Source organism: Sciurus vulgaris, assembly GCF_902686455.1.
Source record: "Sciurus vulgaris genome assembly, chromosome: 5".
Classification (NCBI taxonomy): domain Eukaryota; kingdom Metazoa; phylum Chordata; class Mammalia; order Rodentia; family Sciuridae; genus Sciurus; species Sciurus vulgaris.
The window spans coordinates 167,659,448-167,677,772 of NC_136465.1; the positions used below are offsets into that span (position 1 = coordinate 167,659,448).

General features: G+C 50.7%; 1 protein-coding gene across 7 annotated transcripts in view; it reads right to left on the reverse strand.

Moving 5' to 3' along the window:
• Nucleotides 1–335: 335 nt before the first annotated feature.
• LARGE1 (LARGE xylosyl- and glucuronyltransferase 1) overlaps nucleotides 336–18,325 on the reverse strand; it is a 493,033-nt gene continuing 475,043 nt past the window's right edge. For all 7 annotated transcript variants that reach the window (XM_079141602.1, XM_079141604.1, XM_079141608.1 and 4 more), the window contains 3 exons: nucleotides 8,205–8,351; nucleotides 2,808–3,003; nucleotides 336–676 (listed from right to left, as the gene is read on the reverse strand). In XM_079141602.1, coding sequence (XP_078997728.1) covers nucleotides 479–676; nucleotides 2,808–3,003; nucleotides 8,205–8,351 — 541 coding nt within the window. In that variant the 3' untranslated portion in view covers nucleotides 336–478. The remainder of the gene's footprint in view (nucleotides 677–2,807; nucleotides 3,004–8,204; nucleotides 8,352–18,325) is intronic.

Below are 18,325 nucleotides of genomic sequence, written 5' to 3' on the forward strand. Positions count from 1 at the left end.
CTCCAGATCCAATATTCCTACAGGGTTCTTCATGATGGCTGGTTCCGATCCTTGGTTCCCCTCCCCTACGCTGCAGGGCAAAGAAGGTTTCCTCTGAATGAAGAGACAACAGGCTCTTATTTCCTCAGATGAGTAATCGCCCGCTTTCCTCCCCCCACCAGCTACAAGGGGACCCATAATTATTAAAAAGCAAGAAGAATATCTGGAAGCCCTGTCTTGGTTTGTGGCTTTGTGATAAGATGATCGCCCCTTCCTCATGCTCCCCCTTCTATGTCCCTTCTTGAAGAGACTTCTGTTGTTGCTGGGCTATTTTTCTATGCCCTGGGAATGCAGAGAGGCTGACTTGGTGGGGCCAAAGGGACAAAGAAAAACAAACCAAAAAAAGCTCTGCTCAAATTTGACTCTGAAGGCTGGGCCCCCACCAGCCAGTGGCTCGTCCCCTTGTGGTGTGTCTCTCCCTTGCCGTGGCTTCTTGGTGCTAGCTATTGTTCTCAGCCGTGAGATATTTCAGGGCGGCAAAGCCATAGCGGCGGGACATGTCCTGCTGAAACTCCTCCTTCAGGGTTTTGAGACAGATGCGGTATTGCTTGTTGGAACGGAACTTGGTGATGTCGAAGCTGGGGGCGTGGGGCATGTGGATCATGTAGGCGTTGGGCAGCACGATGAACTCATATTCCTGGAAGAGAAAGAGAAGGGCAGAGGGTGATGCCCAGGTTGACCAACCAACTGCAGGACGCCCAGAAGCAGGCAGCGCCCAGACAGCAGGATGGCTGAATGTGCTGGACAGATCGGAGCCTTGGGTGGCTCATCAATAAGGTGACCCACTGTGCGGGCAGTGCCCAGCAGACCCCGGCCCCATGTGGTCAGTCTACCATGAAGCAGATGGGACAGCCTCTTGTCCAAATGACTGACATCCGCAGATCAGTTCAAAAGAGGGGACAAAAAAAGAATGAAAAGAAGAAAATAAGAACGAACAGCCCACGGGACAGAAGCTTTTCAAGGACAAAACTCTCCCGACTCCTCCTTCCCACAGCCCTGTCGTTACAGAGTGTTCTCAACCTGGCAGAATCCAGATAAAAACTCGGTCCAAAAATAAAAGGCCTCCGAATAGCCAAAATTGGTGACACAGATTTAGGACACGAAACTCCCAGAGAACGCAGCAGACTCCTCTCACTCCGTCTTTTACTCCCGATGCTGGTCATCTGTTTTCCCAGCTCGGAGCAGATGAGGATAAACTCAGAGAGGTCACCTCAGGACAGGGGAAGGCGCCCGTCACAGGGGGAACCGAGGCGGCAAGAACTGGCAGCTGAGTGAGGAATGAGTGAGAAAAACCACAAAGGGTGTCCCAGCTCAGCCGTCTGCCACATTTCACGCAGGGACGGAGTGCCCTGCCAGGCCCGCTCCACCCCCGGGCGTGGCTGTGCTACCTGTCAGGTGTGCCTCCATGAGAGCCTAAGTCCCCAAAAGGGTAAAATTACGCACGATGTGTTCCTGGCAGAGAAAGGAGAGTGCTTAACGCTACTCTGCGAAGTGGCCTGAGACGAAGTGCCGGAAGGTGAACTTTCTTTGAACCAGGTCACCTGGCAACACAGCTGGGTGCTTGAGGACCATTTTTCAAGCAGCTGTTGAGGCTGACAACACATTGCAGCCCATGGGCCGCTCTGGGGTCCTGCCAGTATTCTGAAAGTGGGAACCTGAAAGGCCGTGCTTTCTGTCATTCAATATGGACGCCCTTCTAGCACCTTCTACTGACATCTGTGGTTCTCAGTCCCAGGCGTTCTTGGGCACCTGGGGCAGCTCTCAGACACAGTGGAACTATTGCAAAGTCCTCCTGGTGATGCTCACGGATGGCCAACACTGAGCATCCACTCTCCACTTTTCCCAAATCTGGGATGTGCTCGCTGAGAAATTCTTACAGGGGCTTGAGCAGGTGTCTTGGGGCAGGGCCCAGGGGTCTCCTCTCCTGACTCCACCAAGCTGCCTCCTGTGGTCTGCCGGCTGCACGTCTGTATGAACAGGGCTGCACTGAGACGCAGCCACGCCCGCCTGCTCAGAGACCCTCGACCACTGAACCACAGTGGCAGAGTTGAATAGTTGTAGAGGAGACTTGTTGGCCCCACAAAGCCCTGGGACTCTTACTCTGTGGTCCTTTGCAGAACCCTCGTTTCTCCTAAGACAATTTGCAAAAGGCTTCTTTTGAAGTGGGTGCTCAGTAAAGATGAGCTGAATAAACGAAGGATTTCTGGATGAGGGCCGGGTTGTGGCTCCTTGGTAGAGCGCTTGCCTGGCATGTATGAGGCACTGGGTTTGATACTCAGCACCACATATAAATAAATAAAATAAAGGTATCGTGTCCATCTACAACTAAAAACAATTTAAAAAATTTTAAAAAGACTAAATGCTGCCTAAAAATCACCAATCTTTTAGTTCAAGGTGGGATAATCAGTGCAACTGTGGTGAGCTTAGCACCAGTTACACAGAAGTCCTAGGATCTTTGTGTCCATTCTACGACTCCAGCTGGGTGACGAGCGGCATCCTTTGCTGGTCTTCATCACTGGGTTGGGTGAGCACAAAATGGTTTGCTATAGACACTCAGGCTTTCCTGGTCCCGGCCAGGAAGCTGACTCTCACACAGGGAAGAAGAACCACAGCCCTGTGGACCAGCGCGCCACATATTCACTCTGGGTCTTGGGTTCTCCCACCGTGCTCCTTCTTGAGACCCTGTTTTCTGTCTCCCAGGTCGCTCTTCAGCTGTGAGACCTGAGCCTCTGTCCCCAACCCCAGCAACTTGTGGATGCCGTTCTCACCTGCGCATCCAGTTCCATGATGTGCGCCACCTTGTTCCAGCCGAAGCCCACAAACCTCCGGTCGTACTCAGGGCAGTCTTGTCTCACTACAACGTACGGCTCGAAATCAGCTTCCCACTCAACCCGGTAAGGCGTGGTGGCAGTCCGCCACTTGGCGAAGTTTGTGGGTGCGTGGCCTTTCGTCCAGACGTGGTACCTGGAGACACAGAGAAACGTCATCGGGGGAAGGGAAGGCAGTGGCCTTTCCAAAGCCTGCTGATCTGAGGGAAGAAGAGATACCAGTAAGGTCCTCCTGGTGGGCTGCCGCGTCCCTGCTAAAACCAAGCTCAGGTCCTGACCCAGGGCCTGTAAATGTGACCTACTTGGAAATAGGATCTTTCAATCCTACTTGATCTAATCAAGTTAGAATGAGGTCAAGATGGATTAGGGTGGGCCCTAGTCCAGTGGCTGGTGTCCTTATGAGAAGAGGAAAATTTGGACTCAACATGCCCTGCAACACTACTACGTAGAGATGAGACCGAAGGACCTATCTGCAAATGAAGGAGCGTCAAGTCCTGTGACAACCACGAGAAGAAAGCAGAGAGAAGCAAGGAAGGCGTCTTCCTAGAGCCCTTGGGAAAAGCGTGGACCTGTAGATCCCTTGACTGGTCTTTTGGCTTCTAGAATTGTGAGAGAACAAGTCTCTGCTGTGTTAAGCCACCTGGTGTGTAGTGTTTTGTCACAGCAGCCCCAGGAAGCTAAAACAGCCCGTTGTCTGCATCCTTCTCCAAAGAGATGTTCCCTGTGAAAAGGTTGGTGAGCTCCTGGGTGCTCCGTCATGTCTGTGGATCCAACGCCAGGTCAATCTGGTTAACAACTGCAGTTATTTGTACTGGTGACCCTCTGTGACCCTCCACCTTGGGGCAGAACCTGTGATTATGCTATAGTATGCTGCGAAAGGGAGTTTTGTAGATATAGGTAAGGCTCCTGATTGGGTGGTCCTGGAAAAATTAGTTAGGAGATCATGGAGGTGGGTCTGGCTGGATCACATGAACCTTCAGGTTTGACGTGGAGGCAGCACAGAGCCATGCTGAGAGCAGAGCTGCCCGGGGGCGACAGAGCAGAGGACGAGACTCCAGGAGCTGCCGGGGGGACTGGCCAGCAGCTGGCAGAAGAACTGGGACCTCAGCCTGCAGTGGTGAGGGAAGGCATTCCGCCAACAGCCAGGAGGCCGTGGGCTGGAGGGAGCACGTGGGCTGGAGAACTGGGGCTTTGCCAGCTCTCTGGGTCTGGAACGCAGAGTCCAGAGACAGTGAGGCCATAAATCTGTATTGTTTTAAGCTGCCATGTTTGTGGTAATGTGTTATACAGTAATAGAAAATGAGTATAACCATGTAACAATGATAAGAAGCTAGTATTTATTAACCTCACGTATTAGAACTATTTTAAAAACACATACACGTATATATGTATATGTATGTATGTTTTTGTTTTATACCAGGAATTGAACCCAGGGTGCTTAACCACTGAGCCATATTCCTAACCCTTGTTTTTGGTTTTTTCATTTTTTAAAATTTGAGACAGAGTTGGTAAGTGCTTAGAGTCTCACTAAGTTGCTGAGGCTGGCCTTGAACTTGTGATCCTCCTGCTACAGCCTCCAAGGCACTGGGATTAGAGGCATGGACCACTGCACTTGGCCCATATATATTGTTCTTAATTTTTACAACGTACCCAACATCAGGTTATAAATCGTGCGGTGGTGGAGCGGGCATTCAAGCATTCTGACCTACTTTTTGGAAAACCTCCTCGGTTCCTCACACTCTCTGGACTAGGAACAGTACTCAATGATTGTATGCACTCTGGATAACAAAGTGAACAAGCCAGGGACCTAAAACCCGGGGGTGCCTAAGACAGAGGTGGGGCGTGGGATAGGATCACAGCTCTGGCAGTTGCAGGCACGTCCGATGGAAGGGCGGGAAACAACAGGCAGCTGCAGGGGGAACGAGCTCAACGTGCTGGGTCTCGGCTCCTCAGGGAAGGCGTGGTACAGGCTGAGGGTGGCGGGCATGTCCCCTCAGCCAGGGGCGCTCTAATGGCAGGGACACGACCGCTTCCTTCATTTGCTTGTCCCCCCCCCCCCCCCCCCACTGATGCTGCACGTCATCCGCCCCTCAGTGTGGCTGAGCAGGCACTGACCCACAGGAGAGTCTTCACTAAGATGTGCTGCTGGGGGAGACGGACAGGCTGGGAAGGCAGGGCCTTGACCCTCTGCCCAATCACTGCAGCAACATCCACCAAAACCAGTTACTTAACTGGAAAAAGAAAGAAAGACTGAGTAATTCTACTTTAGTAGAGTGTGAAAAACGGTATCGAGACAGCTATCCATCACTGGCCTAGTCCAAAAATGAGGCCCACGAGCAGCTGATTTCCTAATTGTGATTTTGCTGAACAGGTACTTTTGACACTTAGTGCCTTGGACTGCACAGCATATGTGACAGCCAGGAACCTGTATTAGGTTCCAAACTGGAGTCTTCAGGCCAGGGTTCAAATCCCACCTCTACCACTCAGGAGCTGAGGATCCTGTGTAACGAAATACCTTAACTAGGCTTCAGTTCCTTCTTGGGTCAACTGGGGTAAATAACACCTATGGTGTTGAATTGCCAAGAAGCTTAAATGAGATGATGCAAAGAAGCTGGCAGAGAGCTGGCCAGAGACATTCAATAAATGCTAGCTCCCTAAGGGCAGTTTAACAAAATGGGTTAAGACACTGTCAGAAGCCAGCCCGCTTGGGTCTGCATTCTGTCATTCAGCAGGTGTCCCCAGGTTAACTTCCCTGCACCTTTGTTGCCTTGTCTTGGCAAACAGGGAAATCATAATACCTACTTCGGGCACAGATGATGATTAAGTGAATTAATTCACACAAAGGACAAAGGGCAGTGTCTGATACATGGTAATTTTTCTTGAAAAATGAGAATATTCTCATTATTTCTCCTTGTTTGCCTGCGAGACAGGATGTCAGTTCGCAGCGGTCTTGCTCTATGTGTGACAGTACACTGATGCCCACTTTGCTTTTTCTCCATCTTTAGAATCTAAATTTTGGGCTTATGATAAAATGGAAAAGATGGCAAAAGAGAGAAGGGAAGGGCAGGGACGTCTGGGTCAGTTCCGTTTGTCTGGCTAAGCAGCTTCTACCTGCCCAGTCTGGAATGCTGACAGTGTACTGGGAGTCTGGGCGGAACAGGACGCAGGGAAGTTAGGATTCACTCGCCATTAGAGCAAGCCAGAGCTTGAAAACTGCCCCAGGAACCTGCTGTTGGTCCAACAGACACAGACTTCAGGGGATGCTCGGAGACTGAGACCAGCGACATCAGGTAGCCTCAAGCACAGAGCTCAGATGGCTCCTTCCTGGCTACACCTCACAGGACATTGTTGGGAAGAGATTTGGGACACTCTGGGCAGAGGTTCTAAGCTCAGGTATACCCGAGTCACGTGGAAGGGCAGTTCCAATTCCAGCGTTTCGTATCAGGACTTCTGCATGGCGCTTGAGACTCTGCATTCCTAACAAGGACCCAGGAAGTGTGATGCTACAGGCCCAGGCCCCACCCTCCCACAGCCACACCCCCAGAGGATGTGGAGGGGTGTCCAGGTGTGGCCGGGATTAGGTTTCAGCTGCTCAGAGGCTTCAGAGTTCATTACTTGGAGAGCAGGTGACAAAAGCGGTCTCTCAGAGGGAAGGTCTGTAATTTAGCACTTGGCATGGCGGCTTGCCAGCTGTTAGTGGGAGCAGTAATCATGGACACAGCAGGCCAGACCCCAGCTCTCACGCCCACGAACATGGCCTTGAAATGAGTCCTCAAATCACCTGGGGTTGCAGACGGAAGGAAGAACATCTTGGAAATTTGCCAGGTGTTCAGCCACCAGGTTATAGCAACTGCAGGGGACTCAGTTGAAGGCTTGGTCTCAAATTTCCAGGAGACTGTTTTTACTCTGCAACTTCAAATGTGGATTCGTATGAGCATTCAGGACTCAGCAGCCCGGCGCTACGTCGGTTAAGAACACAGGCTCAGTAGTCCCTGAGACCTGGGCTAAATCCTGGCTCTGACATTTCCTGGCTGCTTTTCAATGGGCAAATCATTTGAGCTCTCAGAACCTCAGGGTCTATTTGTTTCTTTATAGTATATTTGTTCTGAGGACTAATTGTGCTCATCACAGTGCATGGTACGTGAGAAACACTCACTAAAGGCAGTTGGTATTATTTCTTCCTGGAAAGCAATGGTTTGGGGGAATTAGCCCTTCTGGATTGTTTTCCAGAATTCTGGATAGAGGACAAAGCCTGGGCTGTGGTCCTGGCACCCCCAGGACCTACACTCCATAAAATGTAAAACAACAACAACAACAACCAAAAAAAACAACCATAGTCTCAATGGACATCCTACCTCATGGAGCTATTTTCACAAAATAGTTTGAGGAAAGCTTTAGAAACTTCTAGAAGCTTTATGGGATGAAAACCTAAGTTGCTATGACTACAATCTTTGCACTACGATTCGGACTGCCTATAACTGTATGCTTTTTAACTCAAAGGAAGTGTTGACCGTTCTTACATTGTTTCAAAGGAGGCTTGACTTTGACAGAAGCAGGCAGAAGCAATAGCTCTCTTCAGACTGCTCAATCAAAAGACCCAGCAGGACGCCTGCTCCCCTGCCCCCGTGGTTACATTTCATGCTACACAGGCCTGTCCCCAGAAGCCAGAACCCATTTGCACCCGTGCAGCTGTGCCGTCTCCTGGGGCCCTCTGGATGTGGGGGAGCTCCCTGTGATGTCCTGGGGCTCTCTGGATGAGGGGGAGCACCCTGTGATGTCCCTGCAGGACTTAGGTCCTGGGAAATGAGGGTTGGTTTCATTTGCCACTGTCACTTAGACAGCAGGAAAGTCAGCTCCTAAACGGACTATGTGCAACTCTGGAGTCACCTTGGTGACTTTAAGTTGAAGAAACTGCTGCTCATGTCAGGGTCAAAGGGCTTAGAAAACAGACCACTCACACCCAAAAGAAAGCGGGAACACACCCAGGGTGCTCACAGAAGGAAACCCCTGTACGCAGTAAGTGAATGGACAAGTACCCCAAAGATAATTCGGGCCAGGAGATGGAGAGGAGCCTGAGCTGAATTTAGAAAAAAATACGAAAAGAAGTTAGCTTGGCCTTCTGACCTGAACGAGCACGTCCATCTAGACACATACCTGTCGTCCATGTGCAGAGCAAACTATGTGCACGGGTGGGGGATTGCCAGGGCATTGTTTTTGTTTGTTTGTTTGCATTACGATGGACTAATGCGTGTCACCACCAACTTCTGGGTCAACAGCTTTGGTGTCTGGGTTTCCCAGGAGAGAGGTCCTTCAGGCACAGCAGCCAGGGCCACTTACCTGAATGTGAAGAGGGTCCCCATGTCCAGCATTGACAGCAACTCTGCTTTCGACTTGGGGAAAGATAGCCGGTAGCGCAGTGTCTCAAATGCGGGGACAATCATTGCTTTCTTGGTGTTGGCGAGGTCAAGCTGGATGACAGACTTCCTGGAGAGGGGATGGGCAGAGAAAGACCAGGTGTCTGCGATGCCAGGTCAAAGGTCCTTCCCTCGTGAGGGTTGGTGGTGAATGGCCTAGGGAGGCTGAGCTGCTTCCCCAGTACCGACCAGGAGCCGTAGAGGAAGTGGCGTGTGTTGTGGCTGACCCAGAGAGCTCAGCTTCCGGAAGACTGACAGAGGGCAGGCAGACAGGAGGGTCTGGGGCAGCCTCCCGCATGCTTGCAGGGTGCTCCTTTCAGAGTCCTACTGGCCACCCAAGAGCAGGTGACACAAAGCTGCTGAGAGAGTCACCAGTCTGTGACTTCTCAACCCCTTGAACAGTCTGGACCCTGAGTCTTGAAAGGAGACAGACTTAACCCCCAGACCCCCACCGTCCCTATACAGCCAGCACCCAGCCAGAGATGTCAGAGCCATGTGCGGGTGGAGAGCCGCAACCTCTCCTGGACTCCTGCCTCTGGGCCCTGCCTTCCGCTCTGCTCCTTGCAGAGGCAGCTCCTGCCCTTCGGGGTTTGTGTGTGTTCTCCAGCTCTGCAGGCATCACTGGAAAGGGAAACACGGCTCGGGGAGGGCCGCGCAGCATGCTGCTTTTAGGTGAACACAGATCTGATCTGAATCCTGGTAATGTCACCTAATGAGTCCTGCCGTCCGAGCCATGTCATTTAGCTTTTCACTACCCTGGGTTCTCCAGAATAGTGGCCACAGTGCCTGCCTCCTGGAGTAGCTGTGAGCAAGGTGATAGGACACTGCTTGGCACACCTGGCAGAGGGCAGGCAGGGTGGCCTTCGCTCCTCTCTGCCTGGGTCTTCATGATCTCTATTGCTATGAACATGGTACTTTGTTCACTTTCCCGCTCAGACCACTGACTTCCGAGTCTCAATGCCACCATCACTGTCTGCGTTCATCACCAGAAAAAAAAAAAAAAAAAAAAAAAAAAAAAAAAGCAGCCTCCCCTGGAGAAATAATAAGCACCACAAGGCATTTTGAAAAATACCGGAAGAAGCACCCCCATCCCCATAGCCATGCAAGAGCTCATCGCTGTATCATTAAGGTCACTTCACTCAACGAAACTTTGAGCCTACGTATGAGCAGGGACTAAGGCTGATCTGCAAAGACTCGTCATACTGGAAGTAACCACGCTGCCCAGGTCAGGGTGGGACAGACCGGAACTGCAGGCCCAGGGGGACCTCGCCAGGCGTGGTGTCCACAAACAACGAGGGGGAGTGAGGGCCAGGTCAGAATAAGAACGTTTTCCGGAGCCACTCTCGGTTGACGGTTCTTACCACCTCCCTTTGGAGAAGAGGCTGTTGGAGAGATGGACTAGAGGTTCACTTTGGAACCCTTGGAATGTCATTTCTAGTCCATTCGCCGTTCTTATGCTTCAGTTCACTGTCCACAAGGGGACGCAGAGTCCTCATGATTCTATTTCAGAGGAGATTGTGAGGATGACAATGAGAGAGAATGCGGTGAGCCATACTTAGCCACCCAGTCTGAGGCCAGAGGTGTGAGTCAGCCTGTCCTGGCCTGCCTCATTCTGTCAGAACAATGATGTCAGCTTTCAAACACCCACGAGTCCCTCCTCCACGACCAGGCACCTCGCCTCTCTCTTATATGAAAACTATATTAGATATGGCAGAGCTATGGCTCTTCACGTGTTCCCCAGGAAGCCTGTACCTTATCTATTGATTCCAGGTAGTAGTGTATATATATACACACACATTTGAATATATGAATACATATTCACATATTCTTGGGCCAAGGCGGTAAAGGCCCTGAAACCTCAGGGCATGGGAGAGAGTGTCCCTGTACTGGTGGGTGGCTGCTACTCATTTGGCAAACATAAGCACCTACTATGTGCCAGGTACTTAGAGATACAGGGTATAAACAGCCATCCTCAGCTGGGGTGGTGTTTGCATCTTGTCTAAGTGACTTAATATGTTAAAAACCTGAGGATAATTATCTCTAAATTGGGGCCCAAGACTGCATCTGCAGCTGGCGATTTTAAGATGTGATGCTATGGAAATCGAGTGGGAGACTGAGAGGGATGGATTATAAAGGGGTTCAATTGGGCCACATGTCTGCACACATACATGCTGTAGGTATGGAGATCTGTAACACGGAGTCCTCTACCATACAAGCCTGGAATGATTATTACATCACGGTTATTCCGGTAGCAGTTTCTGGGAGTGCCCTGATTAAAAAAATACTTGCCCCTTCTGTGGCTACACATAGGAGCAACAGCCAGAGATCTGCCTGCCCCTGGCACCCCTGGCCAGGGTAGGCTGTTTAGAGGTAGGCACATGACATGAGCTGAATGAGTCTATTTCTCACCCTTGGAAATATAAGCAGAAACAGAAACTGGGAAACTTTACCACTGACTTGCACCATGTCAGACAGAGCACTGTGGACTTCGGAACCTCAGCTGCAGAGGCCCAGAGCTGCCCTGGGTAATTTCATGCTTCTGTATTGGCTTTCCAAATCCTACCTTGATTCCATGAGATGTACACCTGAATTTTTGTTTGTTTTCCTTTAACTTCTTTTTATTTTAATTAAACTATCTTGCATTGGGTTCTGTTGCTTGCAATGAAACAACTCTAATCGATATTCTGCAATATCCAGAGTAAACAGACCTGGAGAGCAGCAGGCCTTACGGATGGAGCCCTAGCCAGCCTTTTTTCCTTCTGTATGGACAGCATCAGATTCTGGAGGACTTTCTGCAAATTCCCTTTAATCTCACTGAAATGCAAACTGCCAGAAAGATGGATTTGTCACCAGATAGGTCCATTTCAGATTCAGTTCAAGGAGGTTTCGATATTGATGTCCTGAAAGTGTCTCATTATGAGGCTGTCTCAGCAATAAAGTGGCTGCAGGGCACAGACTCTGAGCACATCTGTTTATTGAGGTGGTAACAGCGGGGGCGACTCTGCAGTGAGCACTGTTGGTACATCCTGCCTTGGCTGGGACTTGCTGGCCTGGAGTGAACAATCTGCAGCCAGCCTTAGTCTGCAGGGACTGTGAATTTTCTGGAAGCTGGGGGGCGGGGGGCAGTATGGTGTGTGAGAAAGTGGGGCTGAGAGCCAAGAGACCTGAGTTCTAGGTCCAGTCCTAACAGGCTGAGTGGCTGTGGGCGGCTCCATACTTCTACTGTCTATTGCTGAATCTGAATTCTTAACCCTGAAGCTTTTGGAGGGCAGTCTTGTGGAGCTGTAATCAGAAAAACCTGGCTTTCAGGTTTGACTCCAGCAAAGCTGTCTTCCTGGGCAAGTCACTTTAACCACTCTGAGCCCCAGAGTTTGTGCACGTGTAGAGCACGTTGATGGAGAAGAGCAGAAGCATCTGGGGCCGTGCCCAGCACGCACGGAGCACAGGGCTCATGGCGGCTGCTGCTTGTGATGATTTGTTTTATGTGTCCACTGGGCTAAGCTACCGTGTCCAGTGTTGGGCCAGACATCAGTCTAGAAGTCACAGGGAAGGTATTTTGTAGGCGTGGTGAACATCTACAGTCAGCTGACTTCCAGGAAAGACTACCCTTGATAAAATGATAAACTAGCTGAAGGCATAAGAACCAATTCTAAGTTTCCCTGGAAAAGAAATACCAGGGAATCATATTGTCCAAAATATAATGTTATGCATATGATCTGCATGTACACATACGAAATGACAAATCCCACCATTATGATTATAATGCATCAATTAAAAATATGGAAAAATATAAAATAATACAAAATAAAAATAGAGAGAGAGACAGACAGGCAGAAGGAAGAGAGAAGGAACTCAGCCTCAGGACTGTAATAGAGAAATCCCGCCTGCTTGTGGAGCCTGCTGGTCTGCTCTATGGGTTCCAGACTTGCCAACACCCACAGGTTGTTCCTTAGACCCTCTGTATCTTTTCCAATCCATCCATCCACCCACCCATTCATTCATATCTCTAGATCTCTATGTGTGTCTCTCTCTCCCATTGATTCTATTTCTCTGGGGACCCCTGGCTGACACGTTGCCTTGCCTCTCGTTCAAGATCTCAACCAAATGTGAAGTGAGGAGGGAGGGGTGGTGGAGAGAGAAAGAATCTCTATGGATCAATAATTTTTAACTCATGATAAATCTTTTTCAATTTTCTCCATCTCAAAATATAAATCACTTTACACAAAGAGTAGTAACATTAGAGGGTCTGTCTTAATGAATTCCTTCTCACATTTACAAAAAGATCCCTGCGAAATCATTCATAACCCTACTGCAGTGTTTTGGGCTGAGGACCCTGGGTTCCTCCTCCTCCCGAGCACCCGGGGACCCTGCTGACAGGATGGAGGACACGGCATGCACAACTGCCTTGGAGCCCGACTGCCTGCTTTCTTCTGACCTTGGGCAGAGTGCACAGCCTCCCCGTCACAGGTTCTTCACCCATAAACGAGAAGGGGACGCCAGCTCTGACCTGCCGGGTTCTAGAGCCTGGTGCCGTGCCTGACTCAGAGGAACCGATTAGCAATGGGTCCTCTTCCCCTTTTGCAGCTCAGCAGGCTGGTGGGCTCACGGTGAGAGAGGGGGCGAGGGCAAAGTCAGGAAGGCGACAGCACTTGCACTGGGACAGATCTTTTGGCTGGCTGGCCTGCTCATCTATGACAACAGAGGACAGATCTTCGTCTCCAGTTGGCCTCTGAATCTTTCTTCAAGTCGCCTCTTGGAGACCTCTCACACCCATGGCTCATGGCTGCACTATTCCAACCTCTGCTTCCTTCACCCCATCTCCTTCTCTGGCTTGGACCCTCATGCCTCCTGCTCGTGAGAGACCTTTGAACTCCATTAGGCCCATCTGCATAATTGATGATAATTTTTTCAAGGCAGTTTTTTTTTTTTTTAATTTAATTACATTTGTAAAATTCCTCTTCCTTATTCTATGTGTGTCAGGAAAATATCCTGGACCAGACGAGAATGATGCAGGTGGTAAGGGCTGGCCCGATTCCAGAGCCAGAGGCTTTCCTTGCGCACTGGCTGCAGGGTGTAAAGGAGGGTCAAGGATGACGATCCCAGGCTTTTGGATTAAGTAATGGGAAAGATGGAACTGCCAGCCATTGAGGAGGGGGAGTGTTTTGGGGGAAATCAGGACTTTGTTTTGGACTGTTCGTCTGAGACGTCCATGCAGGACTGGGTGGAAACATGAGCACGTGAGTTTTGAAGTCAAGAGAGAGGGAGAGACTTTATGGGGCCAGTGGCAGACAGGTGATATTTGGAGCCATGAGACTGAAAGTCATCACCAAGGGAGCAAAGGTGGAACAAGAGGAGGGGAGAGGAGAAGGGGGCTACTGGGGAAGACCAATGAGGTTGGACAACCAGGAGACGGAGGTACAGTCACCTCCTCTCTGTGGGGACTTCGTTCTCAGATTCAGCCAACCACAGATTGAAAGTAATTGCATTTGTACTAAACATGAGTAGATTTTTTTTCTTGCTACTTGTATCTAAAACATTACAGCACAACAACTATTTACCTAGCATTTACGCTGTGCTGGGTATTATAAGTAATCTAGAGATGATTTAGTGCCTCCGGAGGATGTAAGGTAGATGCAACCACGGTGACATTTTACAGAAGGGACTGGAGCATCTGCAGCTTCTAATGTCCAAGGAGGCCCTGGGACCAGTTCCTGAGGGCTTGGTGTCTTTCACACAGAGGGGTGACTGCATTTGTATACGTCAGAAGGAAAAAGAAAAGGTGTGTATCAATGAGGCGGCAGCGCAGGTCAGGTCCAGCGAGAGGTGGTGGCTGACGTTGACTTAGGCAATGTGGAGTCACCAGGGGCTTTGTCTGTGACTGATGACACTGGACACCCACCAGGCCCTGGTAATGGTGGACGAGAGAGCGATGCCATCTAGACTGGTCTTCCTCCAGCCAGTGACACGAGGCAGGGTCGGAGGGCTAGTCAGGAACAGAACCGCGGTCACTAGGCTGCTCCCTCATCTCCCCTCCTGAGAGCACACTGGTCACGGCGAGACACAGGCTGGGCTACAGGGTCAGAGGAGGACTTTGGGACTAATCTACAGCAGAATCATACAACTGTGATTAACAAGCATCCTTTTGGTAAAAAAATAAAATAAAATAAAATAAATTAGTTTCATTTGAAGTGACTGTGGCTTGCGGGAAATTAACTTTTGTGGTTCCTAGGGGAGCAAATGAATAGCACCCCATGACCCATCCCTAGCCCTTTCATAAAAGCTAGAAGGACTCATGCTTTCCAATTAGACCCCATCAGGAGTCTCGAGAATGATCGCAACTTACCTGAAAATGGGATCTGAGTTACTTGCCAGTGTCCACCAAGGATGAACAGCCCAGTTCCCACCTCTCTGCTCGTATGCATCCTATCTGCTCTGGAGACAGAGTCTTCCTCTCACTGGGGTGGGCTTAGTGTCACAAACTCAACTGGATGCATCTCCAGGAAAACCAAATTAGAAAAGCAGCCTACTAGTCCTGCTTAAACAGGAACCAAAGCTTTCGAAAGGACCTCCGGTCTGGTCTGTCTGTACTGGGGACAATCTCAAGCAGCTGGGGGGTGGTGAGGTCCGTACCATGAATGAGTGGTGGACTGGAAGTACGGAGCAGGCAGGATGGCCGGGGGCAGCAGGCACCAGGAAAAACTGAGGAGACCCTGCCCAGCACCAAGGTAGCCGCTCTTCAATTCCAGCTTGGTGACCGCCACGTGGAAGGGTGACCATAGAGTCTGATGTCCCATGAGAAGTCACTGACATGATTTTCAGCACACTAGGGCTGAACGTCTCCCCAGGGGATGCTGGTTTGAAGGGAGGCTAAACCCTGAGACAAAGAGTGAGATCTTTTCAATCGGATGGTGTAGATTCTATCTCGACTCCTCCACTGTGGTAATTGCATAATCAGAGGCCATTTTCTTAACTCTCTGGGCTTTTGTTTCCTTATCTTGATAATAAGACTTTATGGACTTGGTTATTAAGAGAATTAAGTAAGATAATACATTCCTTAACTAATGAATATTAATTAGGCAGACACAAAGGCGTTAGGTACGGAATGGGATGAATAGATATAACCTCAGCATGGCGCTCCAAGTGTGGGGAGACAGGGCCCTGGAAACCCAGGGCACCCAGTTGTCCAGTGATGGAGAACACCCAGAGCTGTGTTCTGACCAAGACACAGAAGTTAGCCAGTCAGGAGAAGGTGTTCTAAGTATTGGCAAAACTCTAGCGACAAGGAAGCACGTAACATTTGGGTGAACCGAGTTTCCAAGAGCACGCCTGCATACTGTAAGTGATTGATAAACAGCAGTAAGTGCTTAAGAACATTGCAGCTGATCAGTAAACAGAAATAAGTGCTTAAATGTGTGCAGAATCCAGCTCTGTGTCAGCTCCATCTTTGCATTACTTCCTCCATCACGGCGCTCTACGACACTGGTACTTCTAGTACTCTGTTTACTAACAAGATGCTAAGCTCGGAGAGGTTAGGTGCATACATAACCACAGCACAGCCGGTAGGACCACCATCATATGAAAATAATAATTGTAGAAATAAAGACAGCACCAGTTTAGCATGAACTGGGAAAGATGAATAATTACAGATCTATTTGGCCAAGGTTGTCCATGTAGTGACTCAAGTCTACTTTTCCAACCCTGTGACTGAAGCAATGAATGTCTTGAAGTTCAAGGTCAAGGCAGCTGGTGGGAGAGTGGTTAGCAAAGAATTCAGGGAGCAGGCAACAGGCTATGGCCTGCTCGCTCAGGTTTCTTAAAGGACAATGCCATCCACATGGCAGATTCTACCTCTTAGGGGCTGACAAGGTCTGAGGCCCTAAAATAAGCAGGACTGTAATAGGGGGACATGTGCATGGACCCTCTGGCTAACTGAACCCCTGCACTGGCTCTTTTCTTCACCACCATGAGCTTCTCAAACTGTTATAACTTGTCTTTGACTCCACAGGTCTGGCTAGGGTCAGCCATGTTCCCTCACCGTGAAATCTAACTTTGACTTTTCCCCATTCTGCCTTTGGCTGCACAGGCCACTGCCCTTGGTTGGTGAGCGGCCTCCCAGAATCCTACAGAGTGTCTCACCAGTCTCTCTGGCTTTGACCAAGGTGACTGCTTTGAGCGCCTGTCCTCGTGGCGCTGGCTACCTTGGGGGCCTCCCGTTGCCCCTGCTCCTTGGGTAGGGGTGAGGGATGCTCCGTCTTCCCCATATGCAAGCCCACTTCCACAGCAGACCTGGCTGTGCTGCGTGTGTGTGGTTGAAAGGGATGACGGAGGCTGGCACTGACAAGTGACGGACTGTTGGGAGCCCCAGGGCTGGAGGCTGGTGGCCACCAGAAGGCCAGGGGAGAACCTGACTTGTCAGTTCTTGGAGGCCAGGGTTTCCACAGCCAAGTTCCAGACCATGACATGTCAGGGAGCCCGCTGTCTAATCAAACCTGAGTTGGAAGGTAGCCAAATTCCTGTACAAGTTCCCGGGACTCCGGGAGGGGGAGAAACCTGGGCTGGGGCGTGCTTCTGTTCCAGAGTCCCCACAACAGTCCCTCTGTGCCTCGAGGTTTGCGAAGCCAGCGGGAAGGGCTGGCCTCCCTGCACCTGTCTGCTCCCCTCTGCTGGCTCTGTATGTCTCCCCACAGGTCCCTTAACGACAAGTCTGCATCTTCCTGGGACTGGGTCCTCTGGGATGGCTGTGCTCTCTGGGGATGGCCACCTGCTTCTGTCTCTGTCGCTGGCGGTCAGGGGCCAGCCTGACCCACACTAGCGTTCGAGCCCGTGCACAGTGCCAGGCACACAGGTCAAAGTGTGGGGAACGAAGGCACGGATCTGATTGCCACGTGGGAGGGAGAGTGGCGTCGCAGAGAGGGCTCTTGGGAGGGACAGAGACCTGGGCCAAGAGTATATTCTACCCCTTGAATCCATCTTCTCACGTGTATAACGAGAGTGGAAGCACAAGTCTTAGCGAGGCTGTCGCCAGAAGGTAGCCCTCGTCCAGAGCCGCACGCAGAGGCGGCTCGTGGGGGCACTTGAGAACATTTGCTTCTTCCTTCCTGGGTCCTCTCTCGACGGCTGTGCCTCCTGTCCTCCACCATGCTCATGGGGAGTAGAGGGACAGGGCTGGGTCATCCTTGTTTGAGGAGAAAGTTGAGGCCTAGGTACGATTCACCCACAGTTCTTTGATTTCCGCTCCCTCCTGGCACACGGCCTGGGCATGGTGCAAACCGAGCCAGGGAGTACGTGGGCTGTGAAGGGCATGTGCAGTGTGTGTGTGTGTGTGTGTGTGTGTGTGTGTGTGTGTGTGTATGTGTGTGAGCGGGGGTGGGGGGAGGTGACTCTGGGAGGCCCTTATCTCCAGCTGTCCCCCACACCTGGAGCTCTGTCCAGTTTCCATGGTACTGGACCTCAGCATGGCTTCCACCCCGTGCAGTGGGAACCTTCTGCACCCCTCCTCTGAGACCTCAGCAACCCACCTCGGGTGAGAATCCAGGGGCACAGAGGAAGGAAGGAGCAGAGCTGAGTCGTGCCCGTTGTCTGTGTGGGTGACTCTGAGGCAGGGCTCGGCACAGCCTCCTCCTCCCTTCTCCACACCCTCAAACATGGAGGCCAGGTAAGTGTTTGCTTAGCTTCTATGAGAGTTGCCTAGGAAATGAGCTCCTGGAAGCCAGGATTCCAGGAGGTGTGCGGGAACCACAGCTAAGACTAACGAATGAGGGAGACATGGCTTCCCACAGAGGGGGTCACTGCCAACAGACACACAGCAGATGAAGTCAGACGTGGGCACAATCACCTGTGAGCAGAAGGGGCTTCCAGGCCCCTGCAAGGTCTGATGACTCCTAAATGGATGGCATTAGCACACCCAGAGGGAGAACCTGTCAGTCAGAGACAAGTAGGTGAGAACAAGAAACTAAGAATGAGCTTTTGGGGGCAAATTTTAGAAACAATAGTAATATTGCGATCTGTCGAGCACTTGGCCACACTCCCAGCTCTGGGCTATGG